The 13,415-nt window shown below is 45.1% G+C and overlaps 1 protein-coding gene across 1 annotated transcript in view; it reads left to right on the top strand.

Annotated features, from left to right (window-relative positions):
• The first annotated feature begins 3,684 nt into the window (after window positions 1-3,684).
• The window catches only part of CLIC3 (chloride intracellular channel 3), a 52,157-nt gene continuing 42,426 nt past the window's right edge, over window positions 3,685-13,415 (top strand). The window contains 3 exon segments of the mRNA XM_077477109.1: window positions 3,685-3,863; window positions 3,865-3,937; window positions 3,939-4,013. Coding sequence (XP_077333235.1) covers window positions 3,718-3,863; window positions 3,865-3,937; window positions 3,939-4,013 — 294 coding nt within the window. The 5' untranslated portion in view covers window positions 3,685-3,717.

Below are 13,415 nucleotides of genomic sequence, written 5' to 3'. Positions count from 1 at the left end.
ACCCGCGGACTCGATCGCCGCGGACATCCCCGCGATCGTCTCACGGAGCGGCCGAATGGAGAAGTGCCGTTGTAAACAACATTTCTCCATTCTGCCTAGCAACTAGTGACGCTGATTTCTGCTCCATGTGATTGGAGCAGAGATCAGTGTTCACTAAATGAAAGCCCAACCCCCCCACAGTTAGTAACACGCCCCTAGGAACACTTAACCCCTACACTGCCACCCACTGGTTAACCCCTTCACTGCCAGTGTCATTTACACAGGAATCACTGCATTTATATAGCAGTGATTACTGTATAAATGAGAAAAGGAAATTATAGAACTGCGCAATCCTTAATATTTAAATTAAGGTGTGAATAAACAATAAAGTGCATGTGTGCTCAATGTTGTGCAAAGTATTAACCTAAACCCCAACATAGAAATGCATTAGCAACATATACCGTGCAAATAAGACCACATAAAAAATAACACCAATTATTATAAATAAGCACTAATAAGATCAATACTGAAATCCCAATGGTAATAGTGCTTCAAGGAAATATGTGCAAAAAAATACTAAATAAAAATCAAAAATAAATAAAATAAAAACTCGTTAAAAAGTCCAGGTAAGTGAGTTCAACAAACAAATGTCCACAGTGACTTGTCCAAAAATCCAAAACAAGTGTAATCGTGAGGCAAAGATTAAAGTGCACCACCACCGTGTAGATAACAGATGGCTCCTTACCAGATGCCCCAGTAAGGAGTGCGTATCATAAAGGTCGAGACAAGGTATGCATCAGACTCAGATCTTCAAAGGATAAGAGACCACTGGTGCCGGACTCAAACGAATTACAACCAAGAAGCAGATGTTCACCGTAAGGAAGAAACAAACAATCCAAAATAGTGTAACACCGTTTATTAAAAAAGGAACATAAGAAGAAGTGCACTTACAGAAGTAAATGGACACAGAGCATATCGTCAATGGAAAAGCGTCGGCCGATCGCAAACTCCAAACGATATCCTTATTCAGTTGCAACTTCCAATGAGGCAAAAAGCGTGTCACGCCACCCAACGCGTTTCGTGAAAAGATCACGTCGTCCTGGGGTATGGATACCCCAGGACGACGTGATCTTTTCACGAAACGCGTTGGGTGGCGTGACACGCTTTTTGCCTCATTGGAAGTTGCAACTGAATAAGGATATCGTTTGGAGTTTGCGATCGGCCGACGCTTTTCCATTGACGATATGCTCTGTGTCCATTTACTTCTGTAAGTGCACTTCTTCTTATGTTCCTTTTTTAATAAACGGTGTTACACTATTTTGGATTGTTTGTTTCTTCCTTACGGTGAACATCTGCTTCTTGGTTGTAATTCGTTTGAGTCCGGCACCAGTGGTCTCTTATCCTTTGAAGATCTGAGTCTGATGCATACCTTGTCTCGACCTTTATGATACGCACTCCTTACTGGGGCATCTGGTAAGGAGCCATCTGTTATCTACACGGTGGTGGTGCACTTTAATCTTTGCCTCACGATTACACTTGTTTTGGATTTTTGGACAAGTCACTGTGGACATTTGTTTGTTGAACTCACTTACCTGGACTTTTTAACGAGTTTTTATTTTATTTATTTTTGATTTTTATTTAGTATTTTTTTGCACATATTTCCTTGAAGCACTATTACCATTGGGATTTCAGTATTGATCTTATTAGTGCTTATTTATAATAATTGGTGTTATTTTTTATGTGGTCTTATTTGCACGGTATATGTTGCTAATGCATTTCTATGTTGGGGTTTAGGTTAATACTTTGCACAACATTGAGCACACATGCACTTTATTGTTTATTCACACCTTAATTTAAATATTAAGGATTGCGCAGTTCTATCATTTCCTTTTCTCAAGTCTTTTTTATATAGCATTTTTGGTATATATTTTGAATTGCTGCATGACATAATTTTGTTTGTTTTTTCACTGTAGCGCAGATTTTCTCCTCCTTTTTTTTTTTAAATTACTGTATAAATGACAATGGTCCCAAAAATGTGTCAAAAATGTCCGATGGGTCCCCCACAATGTCGCAGTCACAATAAAAATCGTTGATCGCCGCCATTACTAGTAAAAAAAAAAATAATAAAAAATTATGAATAAAAATGCTATAAAACTATCCCTATTTTGTAAACGCTATAACTTTTGCGCAAACCAATCAATAATCGCTTATTGCGATTTTTTTACCAAAAATATGTAGAAGAATACGTATCGGCCTAAACTGAGGGAAAAAAATGTTTTTTTATATATTTTTGGGGGATATTATAACAAAAAGTAAAAAATAATGCGTTTTTTTCAAAATTGTCGCTCTATTTTTGTTTATAGCGCAAAAAATAAAAACCGCAGGGGTGATCAAATACCACCAAAAGAAAGCTCTATTTGTGGGAAAAAAAGGACGTCAATTTTGTTTGGGAGCCACGTCGCATGACCGCGCAATTGTCAGTTAAAACGACACAGTGCCGAATCGCAAAAAGTGGTCTGGTCTTTGACCAGCAAATTGGTCCGGTCTGAAAGTGGTTAAAGAGGAAGTAAACCCTGATGGGTTTACTTTTTCTTTGTTTCCCTGCAAAGGCAAAGCATAATGGGCTACTATGCATCGCATAGTAGCCCATTATGTGTCACTTACCTGACACAGGAGCCTGTGATGCCCCCGATTTCCTCACCGGCTGGAAGCGTCCATCTTCCTTCCCGGGGTCATGGACTCCGGCTCTGTGACTGGCCGGAGTTGCGTGACGTCACTCTCGTGTGTGCGCATGGGAGCCGCCAGTCATGGCATGTCCTGTCCTTTAATGAAAAACAGTACGCAGTGACCCTTCTAAAGTGCGAATGCGCCGAATACATTAGCGCATTCGCATAAGGAATCCTCGTATGGGGAATTGTACATATCTCCTAAACTATGTAGGTTTAGGAGATATTTACAGCACCTACCTGTAGGTGAAAGTGTGTTGTAAGGATTTACAACCACTTTAAAAGTCCCCACTACAGTTCTCAGATCAGCAGATGACCTTGATCAAGAGCACCTAAGTTGGCTGATCAGAACTCCCCCCAGAACTGCCACTCATCCCATCCCCCCCAAGGCGTAAGAGAAGGAATAAAAATAGAGAATACATGGAAGGGAGAGGAAAAGAGGGGGAGGAACAAAAAAAAAAAAAAGGGGAGAGAGAGAATAACAGAAAGAAAAACAGCTAGCGAGGGATGGGGCAAGAAAGTTGTATAGAGAGAGATGTAAGGGAAAGAAAGCAGAACAAATAGAAAGGGCGGTATATCCTAAAATGTACCATAAGGGGTTTTAATACAGTACGAGTGGAACGGACTCAGGGAGCGCCAAATGTCCGTGGGTTAGGGGTTAAAATTACTTGTCTTGTCTTGGGTGCTGACAACCCACACTACAAAAATAATTTTACTGTTAGTGGTCCCCACAACTTTTATCAAGGGGTCACGGCACTAGCAGGGTTGAGAATCACTGACCTAACCATTTCTTCTCCAAAACATAACAGTGTTTTTGCTGGAATTCTACTTTTCGACAACTATCCAATGCCTTTGTAGATTTAGTCAGGTTTGATGTTGATCACCTGGGTGGATCAGATATACAGGTAGTGTAGTATTATGTATATGATCTGTCTGATAGGAATGAGAAGCATCCAATTTATAGCAGGAATGTCACCTAGGGTGACCAGTATTTGGGTGGTCAGGGGAAGCTATGGGTGGATTGAACAGATCAGTCTATACTGAACTCCGAGTGTCAGCAGCATCGTTCCTTGACGTGCAGTTTGGAGGAATGTGGTCTGTGCAGGTTTTGATGAAAAAGGGAGTGTCAGCCTCTAAAACTAGCAGGGAGAAGCAGATAGTGTTCACACCTGCTGTTCAGCAAGCCAGACCAGACCTTGACAGAAGTACAGCCAGGAATAATTGCAGAGAGGAAAAAAATTGCACGCCACCTTGTTAAAAGCAAGCTCCACCATGGCGGAGAAACAAAAAATCCAGCTCTTCATCAAGGTAAAGAGGAACATGCCTGATATATATATTTTTTTTATTGTGTCAGATTATTGCTCCTATAGACTACAAAATATGGGGTCCAGAATTTAAGGTGTAAATGGGGTGCTCAATACACGAATGCTGCCCTTTTATTTTGCTAGTCTTTGGTGGATGCCAAGAATGCCAACCACCAGTTCTGCTAATTCAGATTATTGGGAAAAGATATTAGCCTAAAGAAAACCTTTAATGGGGGGAACATAGAGGCTGATTTCTTCTGCTGGACAAACTAGTAGCCCGATTGTTATGCTGATCCTTTAACTTCAGTACTTTCTGAGTCACTGACCCAGAAAAGTTATGTAGATCAAGACTTTACTGCGTTATTGCTTGTTCCCGGCCAGCGACTAGCAGTGTTGAAGCCAGAGTAGACCAAGCACCTAGCATTTTCAGAAGGACGTCATAAGTGACAGGGCCTGTATTTTCATTTATTATGTATTCTGTACCTGCCATTACACAAATTTAGATTGTACAGAGATTACACAGATTGTAATGTGTGTGAGCAACTTGACAGCGCTCTTTCCAAAAGAGTTGTATGGATTACTTGCAGAGACAGGCAGACTCAGTACAAGGTCTTCGCCATACATGACAGCTGAAGCCAAGACTCTTGGCGATATGACAATTTCTGATTCTAATATTTGCACACAGTTGTGTTTGATCTGTAATCTATAAATCCAAAAATTATTATTATTGCTGGAACTGTATTTACTGATGTAGGCAATTTTGCAATGACACACTATATAGTCAAAGGTGTGTAGACACAAAATGACCAACACACCTATATGAGCCTGTTGGGCATCGCATTCATTCCATGACCATGGACCTGTGTCCTTAAGACTTTGTGGCCATCAGACAAAAAAACGTGTGGTGTCAGGTATTGGGGCTCTGCCAAGACACTCACGTTGGTCCATAACAGTGGTGTCCAAACTGCGGCATGGGGGCCAAATGCAGCCCTTTGCTTGCTTTTATCCGGCCCTTAGGGCACCATTTCATACACTGATGCCAACAATGAGGCACAATTCCCCCCACTGACACCAGTGATGGGGTACAGTTTCTTCCAATGACACCAACAATGGCACCCACTGACGCCAATGATGGAGCACAATTCCTCCCACTGACACCAATGAGGGGGCACAATTCCTCCTAATGACACCAACAATGGGACACAATTCCTTCCAATGACACCAACAATGGGACACAATTCCTCCCACTGACACCATCAATGTGGCACAATCCCCCCCCACTGACACCAACGATGGGGTACAGTTTCTTCCAATGACACCAACAATGGTGCCCACTGACGCGAATGATGGGGCACAATTCCTCCCACTGACACCAACGATGGGGCACAATTCCTCCCACTGACACCAACGATGGGGCACAATTCCTCCCACTGACACCAACGATGGGGCACAATTCCTCCCACTGACACCAACAAAGAGACACAATTCCTCTCATTGACACCACCAATGGAGCACAATGCCTCCCATTGACACCACCAATGGAGCACAATTCCTCCCACTGACACCACCAATGGAGCACAATTCCTCCCACTGACACCACCAATGGGGCACAATTCCTCCCACTGACACCAACAGTGGGGCATTGTCTTTTTTCCCCATTGAAGTCAGCATCTTTTCTACTCCCAGTGGCCACAGTCTGGCCCCCCTAAAGTTTGAAGCACGATACACTGGCTCTTTGTTTAGAAAGTTTGGAGACCCCCTGCTTTACACCAAACTGGACAAAGCATGCCTTTATGGAGTTGGTGGTTTTGTGTAGAGGTGCACAGTCATGCTGGAACAGAAAAGGGCCTTCACCAAACTGTCGCCAAAAGTTTGGAAGTACACAGCTGTCTAAAATGCCTTTGTACTGTATGCTGTAGCATTAAATTATAATAAATATTACTATTAAACTGGATTTATATAGTGCCAACAGTTTGCACAGCGCTTTACAATATAAAGGGGAACCGTACAATTACAAAACCATTCAATACAGAAGGAATAGGAGGGCCCTGCTCATGGAGCTTACAATCTAAAGGAAGGGGGAGGTGGTTCAAAAGGTAATAGCGGCAGGGGGTGATCTGATGGAGGTGACCCAAGTATAGTTTTCTAGGTGGAGGTGGGGTAGGTTTCCCTAAATAAATTTGTTTTCAAGGATCGCCTAAAGGCAGCCAGGGTTGGAGCTAACCAGGCATACTGGGGTGAGGAGTTCCAGGGGATGGGAGAAGTTCTGCAGAAATCCTGAAGGCAAGCTTGGGAGGAGGTAACAAGAGAACAAAATGTCTTGAAATGAGCGAAGAGGACAATTTGGGCAATAGTAATAGAATTAATAGTACCTTTCACTGGAAAAACCTGAACGCAATCATTTGGCTTTTAAATTCAATGTCCAACAAGCTCATAATGGTGTAATTGTCAGGTGTTTGCAAGCTTTTGGCCATATACTGTATATTCAGGATGATCAATCCTGTCATTTGCAATCAAATTTACATCCAGTGACTTTTTTTTTGCAGACAGTCCCAGAATACCTTTATCCCTTTCTTTGACATGGGCCAGGCACAATCCTGTTGTTACCCTTCTAAAGAAATAAACATGCCCATAAGGCCTCATGCACACGAGACGCAGATGAAACCTCTGTTTAAAAAAAGCTGAAACGCGCGTTTAGAAACGCGCGTTTTGCCGCGTTTGCATGTCGCGTTTAGACGCGTTTAGACGCGTTTAGACGCGTTTGCGTTTAGACGCGTTTATAAAGATAACATCATGTAGACCCTCCCCAAGCTCTCAAAGCATTTTTTTTAACTATTTCTGCTATTTTGATCAGAGTGAGCAGCAGCAGCATAGAGAGCAGTTGTACACTTGCATTTGCCGTGTCACTTGCCACGGCACCTGCCACAAGTTGTGGATTGTCCACTTGCCACGTCACTTGCCACAAGTTGGGGATTGTCCACTTGCCACATCACCTGCCACGTAACCTGCCACAAATTGTGGATTGTCCACTTGCCACGTCACTTGCCACATCACCTGCCACGTCACTTGCCACGAGATGTGGATTGTCCACTTTCCACGTCATCTGCCATGCCACCTGCCACAAGCTGTGGATTGTCCACTTGCCACGTCACCAGCCACATCACCTGCCACAAGTTGTGGATTGTCTACTTGCCGCGTCACTTGCCACATCACCTGCCACGTCACTTGCCACGTCACCTGCCACAAGTTGTGGATTGTTCACTTGCCACGTCACCTGCCACGTCACCTGCCACAAGTTGTGGATTGTCCACTTGCCACGTCACTTGCCACAAGCTGTGGATTGTCCACTTGCCACATCACTTGCCACGTCACCTGCCACATCACTTGCCACGTCACCTGCCACAAGTTTTGGATTGTCCATTTGCCACGTCACTTGCCACGTCAGCTGCCACGTCACTTGCCACGAGATGTGGATTGTCCACTTTCCACGTCATCTGCCATGCCACCTGCCACAAGCTGTGGATTGTCCACTTGACACGTCACCAGCCACATCACCTGCCACAAGTTGTGGATTGTCCACTTGCCACGTGACTTGCCACATCACCTGCCACGTCACTTGCCACATCACCTGCCACAAGTTGTGGATTGTCTACTTGCCGCGTCACTTGCCACTTCACCTGCCACGTCACTTGCCACGTCACCTGCCACAAGTTGTGGATTGTTCACTTGCCACGTCACCTGCCACGTCACCTGCCACAAGTTGTGGATTGTCCACTTGCCACGTCACTTGCCACAAGCTGTGGATTGTCCACTTGCCACATCACTTGCCACGTCACCTGCCACGGCACTTGCCACGTCACCTGCCACAAGTTTTGGATTGTCCACTTGCCACGTCAGCTGCCACGTCACTTGCCACATCACCTGCCACGTCACCTGCCACAAGTTGTGGATTGTCCACTTGCCACGTCACTTGCCACATCACCTGCCACGTCACTTGCCACGAGATGTGGATTGTCCACTTGCCATGTCACTTGCCACGTCACCTGCCACGTCACTTGCCACGTCAGCTGCCACGTCACTTGCCACAAGATGTGGATTGTCCACTTGTCACATCACCTGCCACATCACTTGCCACATCACCTGCCACAAGTTGTGGATTGTCCACTTGCCACGTCACTTGCCACATCACCTGCCACGTCACTTGCCACAAGATGTGGATTGTCCACTTTCCACGTCACCTGCCATGCCATCTGCCACAAGTTGTGGATTGTCCACTTACCACGTCACCAGCCACATCACCTGCCACAAGTTGTGGATTGTCCACTTGCCACACCACTTTCCACGTCACCTGCCACAAGATGTGGATTGTCCACTTGCCACGTCACCAGCCACATCACCTGCCACAAGTTGTGGATTGTCCACTTGCCACGTCCCTTGCCACGTCCCCTGCCACGTCACCTGCCACAAGTGGATTGTCCACTTCCCACATCACTTGCCACATCACCTGCCACAAGTTGTGGATTGTCCACTTGCCACGTCACCTGACACAAGTTGTGGATTGTCCACTCGCCACGTCACTTGCCACATCCCCTGCCACAAGTGGATTGTCCACTTGCCACATCACTTGCCCCATCACCTGCCACAAGTTGTGGATTGTCCACTTGCCACGTCACCTGACACAAGTTGTGGATTGTCCACTCGCCACGTCACTTGCCACATCACCTTCCACAAGTGGATTGTCCACTTGCCACGTCACTTGCCACGTCACCTGCCACAAGTTATGGATTGTCCACTTGCCACGTCACATGCCAGTCACCTGCCACAAGTTGTTGATTTTCCACTTGCCACGTCACCTGCCAAGTCACTTGCCGCGTCACCTGCCAGGTCACTTGCCACGTCACCTGCCACAAGTTGTCTATTGTCCACTTGCCACGTCACATGCCAGTCACCTGCCACAAGTTGTTGATTTTCCACTTGCCACGTCACCTGCCAAGTCACTTGCCGCGTCACCTGCCAGGTCACTTGCCACGTCACCTGCCACAAGTTGTCTATTGTCCACTTTCCACGTCACTTGCCACTTCACCTGCCACGTCACTTGCCACAAGTTGTGGATTGTCCACTTGCCACATCACTTGCCACCTGCCATGTCACTTGCCACAAGTTGTGGATTGTCCACTTGCCACGTCACTTGCCACAAGTTGTGGATTGTCCACTTGCAATTGCAATTGTTTAAAATATTTTTCTAATGGTTTTTCATCATTTGCAATCATTTTTGAGATTTTTAATGTAAAAAAAAAGGTCACCTTTAAAAACGCATATAAACGCAAACGTGGCTAAACGCGGTAGCGGCGTTTTGCCGCGTTTTACCGCGTTTTGCCGCGTTTTGCGTCTGAAACGCAGAAATTTTTGTTTCTGAACGCATTTTTTTGCTTCTGGAAAAACGAGATTAAACGCAACTGCATATAAACGGAAAAAAACGAGACTGTGTGCATGGACACATAGGATAACATTGAATGAGTTCAGGTGCAGTTGAAAAAACTGTCCAACTGCATCTGAACGCGCGTTTAACTGCGTCTCGTGTGCATGAGGCTTAAGGCTGGGTTCACACTGCTGCGGGGGGAGATCCGGATGTGATTCGCACTGCACTGCAGTGCAAATCACATCCGATCTCCGTAGCGATGCGAGTTCAGCCATACAGATAGTATGGCTGAATTCGCATCGCTCCCGCAGCAAACTCGCACGGGACCCTTTTTTTGGTCCGCAACAGAATCGGATCGCATGGGTGTTCACACCATGCGATCCGATTCCTGTACGAGTCTGCAGATCGCACTGCGATATGCGGACGGATCTGGGGGTGTCATTAACATTTCATTGACACTCCCAGCCGTTCGCATAGGGCAGTGTGAACTGCCGGCGGGAGTCATGCGATGCGGGAAAACGCCGCGGATTTGCGGCGTTCCCGCATCGCTGTGGTGTGAACCCAGCCTAAGGGTGATACAAACTTGTATGTTTATGTAAAAATCTTTCACGAGAAACGACTCATGCAAATGGGAGTAATAAACTACGCATATCTGTGCAGTGTAAAACAACGCATGTAATGGTCTGTAATGTTTACTTATACATTCATTTACACCCATAAACATAGGTAAAATAATTCTTACATTCCTACAGTTCATTTTTCGATCCCCGCATATATATGCATGCACACATGTAAATTACAAAGAAATACTGACTACAGATGCAGAATTTTGATTTATTGCAGCTGAACGCAGCTGAGCCCAATGCAGTTGTGTGCAGGGCCCATAATATACAATACTGGTGCATTCCAATCTGTAAAAAGTATGCATTGTACACAGATCTGAATGCAGCGTTTTTTAATGTATGGGCCCAAAGGCAGTTAGATTGTGGCAGCACATCTGACCACCATCCGACTTCTACGGCTATTTTCATTCCCCTTGCCATTAATACAGCAGATGATGCTTTGTTGCCCAAAAAAAGTGAAGAATTAAATAGAATTTTGCTTAGATTTGGGTAGAATGGGGAAGAGTTAAAATGTCTGGCATTTTTTTTTCTCTGTTTGTCACCCCACTGGGGAGATTTTCCTCACTTCCTGTCATCGTGACAGGAAAAGGGGGATAGCAGGTCACCAGAACGGAAAGCCACAGGCAGCAATAAAAATATTATCAGAAGTACCAACCCTTCCCCATTCTACTAAATATGTTTTTTTTTTCTGTGCCCCCAGTGCAGAAATGTCCCATCATTTTCTGTCCTACCAAGAAGCAAAGAAACTTTCCCAAAACCAAAAACAGCAATAAATCGTTGACAGAGGCTCTAACCCTTCCTCAGTCTGGCTGGAGTTGGGCTTTACCCTTTTGCTAACCACATAACGCATATGCGCTGTACCAAAAATAGGTGGACTTTAAAGCCCACCCGCTGCATTTACGCGTCAATGATCAGTTGAGGTTTCTGCTCTGAGTACCTGTTCACTGCATGCTCCCAGCGCAATGAACATGACTAACAATGACTAACTAGAAAATTTGAAATATTGCTGTTGCTTAAAGTGGAATTCCACCCTTTCTTAGGCCGCGTACACACGCGGGGACTGTTCGCTCAACTTTGTCTGCTGAACAGTGTTTCAGCGGACAGTCCGCTCGTGTGTGGGCTTCAGCGGACAGTTTCAGCGGACAGTTTGACGAACAAAGTTTTTCGGAAATCCCGAAAAACTGTCCGCTGAAACTTGGTTTGAGCGGACAGTCCCCGCGTGTGTAGGCTTGTTCGTCAAACTAAGTTCCGCGCATGCTCAGAAAGAATTTATACGCCGAAGGTTGCATTGCAGTGTATAGGACGTCGTTTTCTAGTCCCGTCGTACGTGCCGTTCACGTCATCGCGCAGGGTTTCAGCGGACTGTTCGTTCGTCGTGTGTGGCCAAGTCCGTCCATGCTAATTTTGAGCGGACTGTCTGCTGAAACTGTTTGACGAACAAAGTTGAGCGAACAGTCCCCGCGTGTGTACGCGGCCTTACACCCACAGCACCACTAATAGCCAATACCTGTGCTATAATCATTGGCTTTTTTTTTTTTTTTTGGTTAGTTTCCTAGTTTTTTTTTTTTTTATTCCCTCCACTGCTCTAGTCGCCACAGCGCTGTACGTCATATCTTGACTCCTGGGATTGACGACACTGATATCCCAGGAGTCAATGAGAGATAAAGTGGTTGTAAACCCCCCCCCCCCCCCCCCAAAAAAACCTGCAAGACAAAGTATGCATAGCATTAGCTAATTATGAATTACTTACCCTAGATCAGGGATATGTAATTAGTGGACCTCCAGCTGTTGCTGAACTACAAGTCCCATGCCATGAGGCATAGCAAGACTGACAGCCACAAGCATGACACCCAGAGGCAGAAGCATGATGGGACTTGTAGTTTGGCAACAGCTGGAGGTCCCTGCCCTAGATCAAAGCCCCCGCAGCAGTCCCTGTACATTGCTCTGGCCGGTGACATCGCTCCCAGAGTGCTGTGATTGGCTGGAGACGCGATGACATCACTCCCGTGCAATCGCTCGTGGGGGCTGCCGGACGTGCCATTGCTTCAGTGCGCATGTGCTGATGACGTGGCACATGCTGATACAGGGGATATCTCCTAAACCGTGCAGGTTTAGGAGATATCCGGTGTAGCTACAGGTGAGCCTTATTTAGGGTTTATAACCACTTTAAGATATGACATCCTCCGCTACCATTGCGTTATTTCTGCAATCCACAGAGCGCCAAACTGTATCCTGACTGCACAGGTGCAAAATCGAGAGGTGTATGCTGGGTAGCTAGCGGCACCAAATCCGGAAACAAGTACGAGCAAGCTTCAGATACCCACAGTAGCAATGGGCGCTGTCTTCATACCAGGGGCACTGTGAGTAAACGAAGATTTATAGGCCACATCAATGATCGCACTGATAAAAGTGTACACTTTCAATTGTACTAGCAAAGAAAATCATGGGGGATGCTTTTTTAAAAACACTGACAAGGAGACTGGAACTCCATTTTAAAGTGTATGTTACACCAACATTTCATATTCCTAATATGTGTCTGTTTTACTATGTACTTATACACTTACTATGTGTTATAAGGTATACTGTTCACTCTATATTTGTTCCTATGTGTGACATACCTGGTGATTCTGCCAAGCCCCCTGCTTTCCTTTATCAAACTGACCACACTAGGCATGAGATCACATCTACTGTATCCCAGGGTGGTCATCACAGCCTGTCTGTCCTCCAATGGCCAAGACTTGTGTTGACATCTACCTGTTTGCACAGCTAATCACTGGGAAGGTCATTGCCCTGATTTTTACCTGCCTCCTGCTGACCCCTGATACACCCCCGCAGTCTCCACTCCCAGCTCACCAAGCCCCCTAAGAAGCAGAGAACAGAGCTCATGTGACCACTTATAGAAAAAATGTTTTTTATAATGTTTTTTTTAATTTTTAATATATGCAGTATCTCACAAAAGTGAGTACACCCCTCACATTTTTGTAAATATTTTATTCCATCTTTTCATGTGATAACACTGAAGAAATTACACTTTGCTACAATTTAAAGTAGTGAGTGTACAGCTTGTATAACAGTGTAAATTTGCTGTCCCCTCAAAATAACTCAACACACAGCCAATAATGTCTAAACCGCTGGCAACAAAAGTGAGTAAACCCCTAAGTGAAAATGTCCAAATTGGGCCCAATTAGCCAATTTTCCCTTCTCGATGTCATGTGAGTCAGTGTTACAAGGTGAATGGGGAGCAGGTGTGTTAAAATTGGTGTTATTGCTCTCACTCTCTCATACTGGTCACTGGAAGTTCAACATGGCACCTCATGGCAAAGAACTCTCTGAGGATCTGAAAAAAGAATTGTTGCTCTACATA

Source organism: Lithobates pipiens, unplaced genomic scaffold, assembly GCF_037356315.1.
Source record: "Lithobates pipiens isolate NorthernLeopardFrog02 unplaced genomic scaffold, aLitPip1_a1.2 Scaffold_1, whole genome shotgun sequence".
Classification (NCBI taxonomy): Eukaryota; Metazoa; Chordata; class Amphibia; order Anura; family Ranidae; genus Lithobates; species Lithobates pipiens.
The sequence above is the reverse complement of the archived record's forward strand: the minus strand, read 5'-3'. Positions and strand labels throughout refer to the sequence as shown.